The sequence below is a fragment of the Nannobrachium achirus genome (assembly GCF_963921795.1).
Source record: "Nannobrachium achirus genome assembly, chromosome: 6".
In the NCBI taxonomy this organism is placed as follows: domain Eukaryota; kingdom Metazoa; phylum Chordata; class Actinopteri; order Myctophiformes; family Myctophidae; genus Nannobrachium; species Nannobrachium achirus.
In genome coordinates, this window is record NC_137815.1 from 28,388,266 (window position 1) to 28,401,777 (window position 13,512).

The 13,512-nt window shown below is 44.7% G+C and overlaps 1 protein-coding gene across 1 annotated transcript in view; it reads right to left on the bottom strand.

Moving 5' to 3' along the window:
- The window catches only part of LOC308286965 (low-density lipoprotein receptor-related protein 1-like), a gene marked incomplete at both ends in the record, with an annotated part of 303,935 nt that overhangs the window by 122,837 nt on the left and 167,586 nt on the right, over positions 1 to 13,512 (bottom strand). The window contains 4 exons of the mRNA XM_080728087.1: positions 260 to 505; positions 1,211 to 1,408; positions 2,133 to 2,315; positions 11,687 to 11,854. Coding sequence (XP_080584213.1) covers positions 260 to 505; positions 1,211 to 1,408; positions 2,133 to 2,315; positions 11,687 to 11,854 — 795 coding nt within the window. The remainder of the gene's footprint in view (positions 1 to 259; positions 506 to 1,210; positions 1,409 to 2,132; positions 2,316 to 11,686; positions 11,855 to 13,512) is intronic.

A 13,512-nucleotide genomic window follows, 5' to 3' on the forward strand; every position in this document is an offset into this window, starting at 1 on the left:
TGTCATTTTAGGGGTATTAAAAAGTCCTTAAATTGTCACTTAAGAAATGTGCATACACTTATACTGTACGTTGGTTTGTTTACTGTTGAGTGAGAGAACAATGTTGCACATTAAGTTAATCATCTGGGGACCCACAAAATAATTTGGGGACCCCCCCTGGGGGTCCCGACCCACAGGTTGAGAACCACAGCTCTAGAGCTGGGTGGCTTTCACCCAGCTAAAAAGTTTGAAAAGCACTGCTTTACACCACTATGCTTACCTGTGCTCCTGCAGTTCTCCATGTCTGGCTCCAGCTCCCAGCCCTCGTAGCAGGAACACTTGACGCTGAACTTGTCCTGCTCGCAGCGCTGGCTGCACTTCAGGTGCTTGGCACAGAAGCTCTGGATCTGGCAGGTCTTGTTGTCTTTGCCCAGCTCCATGCCCAGCGGGCACGAGCACACCACCCCCTCGCCCGGCGCCACCGTGCAGTTGTGGCTGCAGTCGCCGTTGTCCAGCGAACACAGGTCTGCCACAGAGGAGGAGGAGGAGGAGGAAAAAGCAGGCAGAGAACACCCAGTCATGAGATATGTTCCTTTTTACTGAGACCAAGTTTAAGAATATATTAAGAATTGACTCCACTGAATATCAATACAAAGCAACTGAAAACCTGTTATTTCAATGTGGATGGAGAGCAGTGTCGACTAAAACTATGACGAAAAATGTTTGTCGACTGAGTTTTTTTCACTGACAAAAACTAAATAAAAACTAAGTTGTGATGACTAAGACTAAATATATTGACAATTTGTCAACAAAATAAAAACCAACTAAAACGTTAGAGAGGGACTAGTGCTGAAGAGAGAGTCATTTTATGTTTGTTTGCTCTCAGGTGTTGCATGCTGAAAATAGCAGATCTACAAGCTCACAACGCAATCAAGTGTAAAATCAGTCATTACGATGCCATCAAAGCCTGCCAAAATATATTTTATTTGACTAAATCAACTGTAGATTTAGTCGCCATAAAATCTTATGATACTTAGTCGACTAAAATTTGACTAAAACTAAAACTTTTCAGGTGACAAAATAATGACTAAAACTAAATGACATTTTATTCAAAAGACAACCAAGATACAGCAACCAATAGGTGCAAACGAAGAGAGGCACAACCACGGGGCGGGACTTGACAAAGGGTCAGTCGTGGGTAATGTAGTTTGACCACTACTGTACTACGTACCACAGAGCTTCTCGTCGGAGCCGTCGAGGCAGTCGTTGGTCCCGTCGCAGAGCTTCTCGGCGGGCAGGCACACGGTGGAGTCGTTGGCACACACGTGGTGGGACAGCTTGCACACCAGAGCCTCGCAGTTGTCCTCGTCCGAGTTGTCCTCGCAGTCGCTGTCCCCGTCGCACACCCACGCCTTGCTGATGCAGCGCGCTGCCCAGACACATGGAGCAAGAAAACAATCCCTTAATATTCGGGTGACTGAAAGAAAAGAAATCACTTCCACTCTGCATTTATCAGTGAAATTGACAGGTAAATTCTCTCTCTTTTGGCCCAGGAGAGCAACACCTCCTCCCTCCCCTGCTGCCAGCGAGGGTTCTATTGTCTTCCAAATGTGAATTAGTATTTCAATTGACCTCTTTGTACAGAGTAACACTGCAACCTAACCACCATGAATATTGTGGATATACCCTTCTATTTAATCATTTTGGGGATGTTGATGTTGATATCTGCCCATTTGTCAATTTGGTCAAAAGAAATTGGTTGAATAGAACTCATATTTTGGGACCATCGCTCCATTGTTCACAATGGTTTGTAATGCAGGCTGCTATCCCAGGAATTCAGGTGATCCAAGATGGCCGAGGTGTGAATATGGTCTATGTCAGTGGTTCTCAAACCTTTTCATGTGAAGGACCCCTGTAAAAAAATATTCATATCACAAAATATTGTAGTTCCAAGGACCACCCAAAAGCAAAATTTGAGTTACAAACGTTCACTATAAAATTGCATATATTCAAAGATTTGCACACATTTTCATGACTTTAAAAAAAATAGCAGATCTACAAGCTCGCGCTGTGAGCTTGTATATCTGCTATTTTTCACTGGTTAAAGCATTCAATAATTCTAGGCCCAAAATGCAGAGTCCCCTCATCCTCACCGGAGTCCCTGCAGCCGAACTTGACGGCGGGGTCACACATGTGCGTGACGCCCTCGCAGTTCTTCTCGTCGCTCAGGTCCATGCAGTCCGTGTCGCCGTCGCAGCGCCAGCGCAGCGGGATGCACAGCCCGTCCATGCGGCACTGGAACTCGTCCGTGTGACAACCGCCGGGCGGCCGGGTGGCTGAGGAGACACACACGCACGCACGCACGCACGCACGCACGCACACACACACACACACACACACACACACACACACACACACACACACACACACACACACACACACACACACACACACACACACACACACACACACACACACACACACGAACGCACGCACACACAAACACAAACACGCACGCACGCACGCACGCACACACACACACACACACACACACACACACACACACACAAACACGCACGCACGCACGCACGCACGCACGCACGCACGCACGCACACACACACACACACACACACACACACACACACACACACACACACACACACACACACACACACACACACAAGGTAGTGAAGAGGTTAGGTTTTGTTTGGTTTTGCCAGGCCAAATCTGAATATGACAATTTACAATTTAGGCATTAGACCAGGGGTGGGCAACTTTGATGATGTCGAGGGACTTTGATGATGTTGCAAAACGCTTCGCGCTGCGATGCGTTTTGAGCTTGTAGATCAGCTATTTTTGCTTCTTTTGAATTGGAATCCTTAATAATTTTTTGTTATTTTGAATTGGAATCCTGAAATGTAACATTTTGATTTAATTTCAAACACATTTAGTTATATACTCATGTTAACTTCATGAATCTAAATAGAAATACATTGGACATAAAAAAAATACATTTTAATACTACAGGTACTATACTAGTCTTTAAGCTACTAATATGGACTGACGGAATTAAAGCAGGTCATCTTTGGAATTAATCATGTTTAGTAACACCTGAAATCAATAATATATCAGTATTCCAGTATTAACCTGCGGGCCGTATTAAGTGAAGGTGGGGGCCGCATGTGGCCCCCGGGCCGCCAGTTGCCCATGTATGCATTAGACGCTCCTAATCCAGAGCAATTTACAGCAAGGTAAACACAAGGTGATATAAATAAGTAGTAATCTGGGATCATAGGTAAACCAAGAACCTATCATCAGTCTAAAAAGTATGATATCAAAACATTTATAATCTGTACATTGAAACTATACACACTATAGGATGCCAGGTCTACAAATGAACCTGGCATCTTGTGTAAAGGCCCATTCCCACTGGGCCAGATAACAGATAAAAATAATCTCTTTCTCCAGATAAAAGTGGATGGTAAGATACAGATAAAAAAAATATATCTGTGACAGATTTTTTTTTATCTGTATTTTACCATCCACTTGAATGGAGAAAGAGATTTTTTTTTATCTGGAGAAAGAGATTTTTTTTATCTGTTATCTGGCCCAGTGGGAATGGGCCTTTATCCTTTCAATGCCAAAGTATAATTGTACCACTGTACTATTTGCAAACTTTTCATAAAGTATTTAATCAATCAATCAACCATCAATGACCATACATGAAGCTAGATAGCATTTATTTTTAGGTTTTAGAAGTTTTTTACTAATTAGGTGCGTGGTCTACCTATGTTATTGTTTCTTTCTAGATAGATATTCCTATGCATTTGTTATTGTTGTTAATGTACTGACATTATCTTGTGCGTATAATAGTGATGTGTATTACCTGCTTATTGTAAGTCGCTTTGGATTAAAAGCGTCTGCTAAATGCCTAAACTGTAAACTGTAAACTGTAATCAATGTATAAATACTAAATCTAGTGTCATAATAAATCGGTGTCATATGCATGTATTCTGAAGAAAACCTGTGGACTTGACATTCAGTAATTGGGTCTGATCAGAATAAGAACATTTTAACGGTACAAATATTTGAATGAAACAAAAGAAAATTGAAAATTTGCCACAGACAAGGCAAAGTCTTTGCCACAGACACTTTATGTCCATGTACGGACATAGTGATGACCCCGACTTTAGAGAAGGCCAAGAGTTAGCGTTAGAGAAGGACACGATGAACTCTAATGGAATCCAATTCAGTGAAATAATTTGTGGCGACTGAGAACTTTAAATCTATCCATTGTCGGAGGTAATAGCTTGGAAAGTGTGAGCAACATGTACAGATTGCACTTGCCTGCCTGCTTCACTCACTAAACACAATGCATCTATCATCACCTGGTGGCAGCTGTAAAAGCCACACATTCATCTCTGACACAGTGGTCAAATCGACGCAAAGCAGTGTCCTTCGACCTCCACAATGGGTGTTTGTTCAAAGAGTTACGGTTGAGCTTTCAACATCACCTCCACGCCTCACTAGAGGTCATCCAATTGGTCCATCAGCAAGTAAGACCACCAATCAAATGGTCTTCAAAAGGTCAAGAGCCGGGACACAGCGGATGAATAATAAGAACGGAAAAACAATTTGCAACGAGAGAGAGAGAGAACAATGATGAGAAGGTGCATTGGAGCGTTGCGGTGCTGATGTCCTTGAGTTCCAGAAAGAAGACAGAATCATGTATTTTATTATATATTATGTCTGGCTTATGTTTTCCTAGAGAACAGAGCACAAATATGGATTTTGTACAGGATCTCCGGCAGAATCTGTGGTAAATTAGGAGGCCCAGAAACAACATCTCATAATCTCTTTCAACCTGAAAAGTGATGATGTCATCAACATGACAACATGGTGCTGGCATCGCTAGCCTCTAAGTAACACACTGTGTACTCTGACAACAGGTTTGTGTTGACCAACCTCTATATAAGGTGTTGCAAGTATGTGATGCATTTAGACGTCAACAGTCACACCGATACAGATTTACGAAGACACGTAGAAGGAACCAGGTACCGTGAACTAGTGTTGATTAAGCATGTGTTATGGGAGAAACCTCCATTATTATTTACAACTCGCATTTATTGTAAGATGAGACTAACCTTCAGATCAGTTTCGGTCAAGAATAATGTCATTTGGATTTCTGCAAAACCACGACTTAAGCTCTCAGCTGCCGCCGCAATGCAGCTTTCCAGAGCTAAAAGATGTTGTCCGGACCGTTGACGCCATGGTCAACAGCAAGAAGAACGAATGGGAGAAGGAGCTCCAGGAACTCGTCGAGCAGCAGAACCAAGACACTGCGCAGCTTCACAAGCAGCTGCATGTGCTTCAGAAGCAGCTGCAGGAGGAACAGGCCACGCTGAAGACGGTCACCGATGAGCTGACGAACGAGAAGCTTCAATGCAAACACTACAAGAAAATGGTGAAACCGAGCAGAGGAGTGATGAAGGGTAAGGAGATAGAAGGGGAGGTGAACCGCCTGACGGAAAAGATCAAGGAACACCAGAAGCGCTCTGAGCAGGAGAAGGCCCAGCACCTCAAGCAGCTGGCGTCGGAGAAGAACCAAAGGAAGAGCCTGGCGGAGCAGCTGACCAAGGCCAAAGCACAGCTGCAGCACGTGCAAGCACAGCTGGAGAGAGCCCAGGACAACGCACGTTCCCAAGAGGTGGAACTGAATCAGCTCCGACCACTTCGGATGCTCATGGACGGCAAGGGAGAGCCACCCCATGACGGCGCGTGCGCCAGAAGTCAAACGCAAAAGTTACACAATGAAATAGCCAGACTCAATGAACTGCTGCAAGCGAAGGAGAAAGCGTTCCAGGCACTGGAGTGGCAGGATTACGGCGTGGGGCCCCTGAAGCAGGAACTGGAGAAGACCCTGTCGCAGCTCCACAGCCTGCGTGCCTGCGAGGAGCGCCTCAAGGCCGACAACCACAAGAAGGATCACGAGTTGAAACAGATCCAGGGCGAGGTCAACAAGCTCATAGAGGAGCTTCTGTGGACCAAGGAGATTCTGAGCAGAGAAGCAGAGGAGACCAGGAAGACGATGCTCAGCGACCTGCAACAGCGCGACCGCACCATCGCCTCGCTGACCTCCTCCAAAAAAGGAGCCGGCGCCAGCAAGGACGTTCACCTGCGGCTGGAGAACCTGACGCTGGAGAACCAGCACCTGAACAACCTGGTCAAGAAGCTGGAAGAGGCTCGAGCTCCTCGGCCGGCGGCGGCGACGAGGAGCGCCGACGCATCGAGGGAGGAGCTGGTGTCGTCGCTGAGCAGCCTGGAGCACGAGAACGCGCACCTGAGACGGGACCTGGCCGAGGTCCAGGCCCTGCTGGAGATCTGCCAGGAGAACGGCGACATCGCTCTGCCCAGCTATGCGGCCGGGGCCACCGTGGGCCAACAACAACAACAACAGCCGCCGCAGTCTTCTTCACAGGACCGTGGCACCAACAACCGCAACCGCTGCGAGGAGGAGGACCAGGACGCTCCCTGGTCACGCTCCTCCAACGCCAGGCTGGCCAGGGCCCTGACCTTGCCGGGCGATTTACTACCCGAGGGCCAGGGCTCCTCCAGGTCTGAGGAGGAGGAGGCTTCATACCCGCCGGCCAGAGAGGACAATGACAACACACAGAACAACAGCAACAACATCAGTCCTCCGGCCGCCTCGCTGCCGGCCAGCATGGTGTCTCGCTTCCTGGACGAGGAGGACGTGTGCTCCGAGGAGCTGAAGCAGAGGCTGGACACTCACATCCAGATCCTGAAGAGAGGACAACACGAGGACGCCGCCGACTGGCATCCGGGTGACTACGAGACGGTGAGGGAAGGACAAAACGAGGACGATGACCAAATGACTATGGCGGAGCTGGCCACCCCTGAACGCAACATTCCAATATTGGATTAATAAAATCACAACTAGTGTGAAGTGAGCGGTGCTATTTACAGTCTGAGTTCATTTCATTAAGCGTCCCGCGAAGATTGGCCAATGTGACCCTGGGCGTACAACAAGCTTTGAGTGCTTTGTGCCAAGATGTAGGCCACGCTTCAGAGCCCAGACAAAGCCAGATGTTGGAGCTTAGCTCCTTCCAAGACGCTCAAAAAGGCACTCCTAAGGTAAATGTTAACATTCTCTTGTCAGATTGTATAATAATAATACTACTAATAATACTACTAATAATACTAATATTAGTCCCCACTCCTTGAGGTGTTTTTTGTCACTGTATATTTACCTCTGCTATAATCATTAGGAGAAGTGAGCAACCATTGTGCGGCACTCGGGGAGCAATTAGAGGGAGTCATTATGGATCCCGTCACAGTTCTAGGCAAAACCTGCTGTGATTGGCCAGTAGTCGCTGTGATTGACAGTTCTTGTTTTTTCAACTCTGCCAAACCTAACTCTAACCTCATTAAAACAATGCCTAAACCTAACCCTAAACTCATTAAAACTATGTCTAAAACCCAACCCTAACCCTAACCTCAGTAAAACCATGCCTGCCAGCGAGCCAATAACACACGGTTAAGCAGGTCTATCCCATAACATGGAATTCATAATCGCACAGCAATTAGGGGTTAAGAATCTTGCCAAAGACAAATTGCTGGCCTGTAATCGTACCTGGGACATCGAGGAGTTCTGGCTCCCTAGGCGGGATCGTTAACCACTCAGCCCGTTGCATGTAGACAGTCTGTACGGTTGATTTAACAGGCATAATCACTATATAAGACAATAAGGGCTATGAACGCTTAAATATCGGTTGGCTTTGATTGAGGGGTTGGGGGCGTTGGACATTTCCACCTATGATGATGTCCTATGCCCAAGGTTGAAAGTGGTCATATCTCTCTACTGTCATTTCCCACCTATGGAGTGCCTAAGACGTCCTCAGGTGTCTTAACCTTTCCCCCCGTGAAGAAGTGCCGCAGCCCCGCTTAGATGTCCCTGCACGTCTTGGTCTTGGTTACCATGGTAAGCCCCGCACTCCCTTCATCCTGGCTGCAGAAGAATGCATTATATCTCGGCTTCTTTTCCCATATTGCGCGGTTGGTCAAAACGGCCTGTCTCAAAGTGTAAAACACAAACATTCTCCTTTTAAGGGAGTCCTTTGATCAAACTCTTTTCAGACGCGGGGTCCATATCAACACGGAGGTCCTTGAGATGGTAATGTTTGAGAGCCACTACTGCAGGAGGTTCGCTTGCCCGCCTGCGTGCCCTCCTTTGTCCTCTATTAACATGTCTAGACATCCATCTGTGCCACTGGGTGCGCTCCGAAGGGCGAGCCAACCCCCGGCCAGCAGGCCCATTAGCTGCCACCACACGGGGCAGGAATTACAGACCTCTTGCCCATAGTGCAGGTGGCAGAGAAAAAGATACAATTTGTCCCGAAAATCCCCAGCTCCATCCATCAACATTTGAGTCCCTATAGTGTTCTTGTGTTGCTTTATTCTTGGCTAAGAGGAGTCTTGCACAACAGAGTTTTGGTTTCCGACCGGAAATTGCAGCAATTTAGGTGCTTTTCTGTTTTGGAATTTACCAGTATACAAAGTAAAATAATCCGCCACAAGACATAAACTTGGTGGCGTGTTGACAGATAGTGAGGCTATTTCCACTGTCTTAATTACATGCTGTGACATGGTGTCTCCCATATACTGTAGGATGACAAGCATGATGGGAACATTGGTTTATTTAACCAATAATGACTCAGGCACAGCGGGTTACCGTGCAAAACTGTTGCAGTTGTTAGGCAACGACACCAAAGTTACAATGTGGCCCCAAAGCTTGCTACCTAAAAGGTCACTTACTGTACAGTTACAGTTCCCTTGTTGTTCTTCGATGAATTGAGTACAAAAGGACCCCAAAAAGCCATAGGCTTTCTTGGGTTTAAAATCCTCTTGACAGACCTTGTATTGAACTGTACTTTTCTGTGCTTTTTTTGTTTGAAAATTGCTAATAAAGTATACTATCAATCAAACACAACCGGATTAATTTAGTAGGTGTACCTGAACGCAGACCTTTCAAATAAGTATTGATTTGCTGACATTTAATTGTACAAATATTACTGTTACCTAGCTTTTCTAAAATCAGCATTTTGAGCGTGACAATCACCTTAGGTGTTTAATTATAAGTTGTGCAGTAAGTATGCAAAATTCAAATTCGATTTCTTTTTTTGGAGCAGTGGTGCCACATCCCTATGTTTCGCTTTGTCTGTCAGTCTGTACCTGTTAGGATGAATTTTGACCAAGTGGCGTGCTGTGTTTCTTTAGTACAACAGTGCGTGGCCGGAGTTATGTTTCATTAGTACAACGGTGTGTGGCCGGAGTTATGTTTCATTTTTTTTTGTTTTTGTTTTTTTGTTCTTTTGATTTTTGATTTTACACACGTCCTCCTCCAGGCCAACAACTCAGGTGGACAGCGTGTCAAACTTTTTAACGTGAGCCCTGAGTTGTCCCTTCAGCGCTTTGACCATTCTCTGTTAAACTCTTCTGAATGGGGTCTAGAGCTTGCCCAATTGCATCTTTCACTGTAGAATTCACCCTTCCTTGCCATGATGCCATCTGCGTCTCTATTGTTTGTTGTGTTAGCTTAGCTACTGTATGTCCACTGGTAGAACGCTAGCATGCTGTCCTCCGTCTGAATCTTGCCTTTTCGGAGAAAACGGATCAGAAAATGGGTGCATAGTGTAAACCTGGATCCTTGACCGTATCAAAATTGAAAAACTGATGGTCTATGCGTTAGAAAATATATAAAAAGAAGGAAACTATTTCAGGGCTCAGTGCCATGCAGCCATCTTGCTTCGTGCCTCACGTGACTCCCACTCCTCGCGTAATTGATATAAAATAACTATTTTGGCGAGTGAACTAGCCCTTTAAAGCCCTATCCCACTGTGCCCGATAAAGATAAAGATAACGATATGTTGGCGTTCACATCAATTATGATGGCTTTATCATTATGGTGTGGACGCTTCCATCCACTTCAATTGAAAACAATATTTTTTATCGTTATCGTGCCCAGTGGGAAAGGGCCTTCAAGGTCTATGCTGCGTTCGTTCACACACAAACTTGCAAAACAGCCGATTTTGCTCAGCTAACGCTGTCGCCGAGAGTCACCACTGAAACGTGTTGCTCAACGCGCTTGTTGAAGATCGTCAAGCCTGCATCCGTGTGTGGCGGAGTCACGAGTAAGCATAAAAGAAAATGTAATAAAGGCTTTACACTCGTGCTTTACGCTCATCCTAACCTCGCGTCACCAGACTCCACCGCCAAGGAAAGCAGGTATTCATAATCTGTGTGATCCGGTTTAGAAAATAAATAAATAACTGTGGTTGGTGGTGGTGTTTTTTGTTCCTCACTTGATGCAAATCAATCAATTTCTTAGACTAAAAGATGAACATACCAAACGCTTATTATACCAAAAGAAAAGAAACGATTATACCAACTGAAACCAATTTTAAACAAGAGGGAATCATTTTGGAGGACCTCCAAAATGATGGGCGGAGCTGAGAACAACAAACAAGCTCCTCTTCTCACTGACTGCTGCTCGCTTCAGCTTTTAGCCATCTCTCATCGTCTGATATTAATACATCAAATAAACAAATCAAATGAATACGCACAAATGTTTATGGCTTAATTTTCCCATGAGCCTTAAAAACACCATCATCAAATTTAATACCTACGGTCAGATTTGGTCAAATTCAAGGCTTTTTAAGACCTTAAATTCACGATTTTTTATTTAAGACAATTTAAGACTTTTTAAGGACCCGCGGGAACCCTGGAGGTGCACGGCACCGGAGGTTCCGGTCGATGGTTCCGGGCCGCCTGATGACTGACAAATGAAGCATAGCGTTAGTTTATGCAGGACATGTGAGTCTCGCCCGCCTCTGCTGCAATCAGCTGTCAGTCAGATCCTTTCCTCGTTCACAGATCTGCTGATCATTACATCACACTATCATAATCCAATCAGAGCTCACGGCCAGTAAGGGAGGCTCCTTTAAATATGGCTTGCATTCACTATAGCTTTGCTTGTCTTCAATCAGCTGCTGCTTAGCTGCATAGGCTCAAATACTTGTGATTTTACGGTATGTCTGCTGATTCAAGCTAATATGTCGATGTATTGCTTCTGTACATCTATTGTATCCCTATGGGGGTTTTGCTTAAAGTTCCCAGATTTCCTGGATTGCAGGCATGCATGTACAACATTCAGGGAACATCTCCGAACGCGGATCCCTTAAACGCCAAGTTTAACTGTATTCCATTTGTTGCAATAAATCAGGGGTCTTCAACGTTTTCAGGCCAAGGACCCCTTAGTTGAGAGAGAGATGAAGCAGGGACCCCCACAACCTGTTCATAGATTCCATGTAGTTTCATCTTTTGACAGCACAATCATCAGTGTATTAATTGGATTCATGTCAATTTGTGTTATCAGATATTTAACCACTTGAACCGTCAATACTTGTAAAACTTGACCTTTCACTCTGTACTGGTCTGTACTCTGCGAGGCGTTGTGTGCTTGTAGATCTGCTGTTTTCTCTACTTTTGTGCGACGGCCTTGTATGATGAAGCAGGGCTTTACTTTACGAAAGAACGTAGAAATGTTAAACTTGGAGATACGAGGTTTCCGCTCGACAACGACGATAAGAAAGGCTTAGTTTCCACTCTTGCTTTAGGCCTACTACTCACCCTGGTTGGTGCAGTTGGCGTGGGTCTCGTCGCTGTAGTCTCCACAGTCGTTGTCTCCGTCGCACGTCCAGTAGTCGGGGATGCAGCGTCCGCTGTTGCACTTGAACTGAGTGCTGGAACAGGAGTGGCTGCAGCCCGCCTCGTCACTGTTGTCCCCACAGTCATTATCTGAAACACAGCCATGGTCAAACACACACACACGCGCACACTCACTCACATGCACTTCCGGGGCTTTATATTTTGTTGTTAAGGTGGAAATGTATATATATATTTTCTTTTGTTTAAAGAGGTGGTGCCATAGTTTTGTACTTTTTCTGTTTTGCACATGTCTATGGTGTTAACATTACTCTAATAGACCACGGTGTGGGGTTGTAAGGTGCAAATTTGCCTTCTCTGTGTATGTTTTGTTACTTCCTGAAAGTTGAAAGCCTCTGAGTCAAAAGGCCTGATCGAAAAACACTAATTTAATGACATCATAAAATCATCCCCTCCCCTTTTACCATACACCCAACACTGTGGGTGTGGCTAGCTGGGTCACCACCTACCTAGCCTCGGAAACCCAGACTTTTATTTTGGCGATAGGCATACTTAATGGACTGGTGGGTGTGCCCACATAAAAACATAATTTTAACACTTTCTGTGTTTTTTGGAAACAATCTTAGTATAATTATAATACCTGATCATCATGTTTTTTTGGGAGGGAAAATCATGGCACCCCATCTTTAATACATAATAGCATTAGCCTCATAGCAAGATTTCTTTTTTTATTTTATTTTTTGCCCAATTGACATTTCTGCCTAACTCTACTCTCCTAACACTGCTGCGTCATTGTGCCTCATTGCCTATGTCCTCAGCCAATAAGAACATGTGTTACACGCCAAAATGAAATAGCTTTTAAGTCAACTTTTTGACCTAGGCAGAATTTTATTTTGAAATGTTGGAATCAGGAGTATTAGGAGAGTAGAGTTAGGCACACATAAACCAAAGGCAAAATTTGTTTGTTTTTTAGTTTTTTGCCATTGATTGCCCAAGTCACCTAGATGACTTGGGCAGATTATCATTTTGTCACCGAAAACCTTAAAAACATGACTCAGGCAATTATGCTACGAGGCTAACGATAGTACAGGAAATAAAATACAAATACTAATCAAAAACAGTATGAGAGAGATAGAGAGGGTAGAGAGAGATGACAGAAATTGCATAGATCACACCATGCACCATGAGGGAATGTACCCAGCGCTGATACATTGAGCTTAGCAGCAGAGCATCCCAAAATAAAACCCAAACTAACTAAATATAACTTAAGTGCTAAATTATATATACCTACAGTATGTCCTGCAACTGTATGGTAGCTAATTTACTAATGTCATAATCAGCAGCATGTGAATTCACTCCGTAGTCAAATAGGTCCTTGGCATTCCTATAATAACCAGTAAGACTCCCTAATCGGGAGATAAGTGACCGTCACTAATAATAATCTCATAATAATCTGACCCTACTGTATGAGTACAATCATCTGGCTGTGCGAGACTAGGAAGATGTTGTCGTTGTTGGTGCAGAAACCTCCATATTTGTATATTATTTGATATACCAAAGCGTCACACAAAAGCATCAACAGTAGCAGATCATCAAGCTCAAAACGTGGCGCGAAGTGACACTGAGCTTGTAGATCTGCAACTTTTGAAGCTCTTGAATTTGAATCTTGAAAAGTAACAGTTTTGGACATAATGAGGTCTCCACCCAACAGGGGCGATAGCTAACAACGTCCCTGGTATAATGGGTACTTTGATCCACTAGGAATCCAACTGAGGTGGTGAAGTACGTGT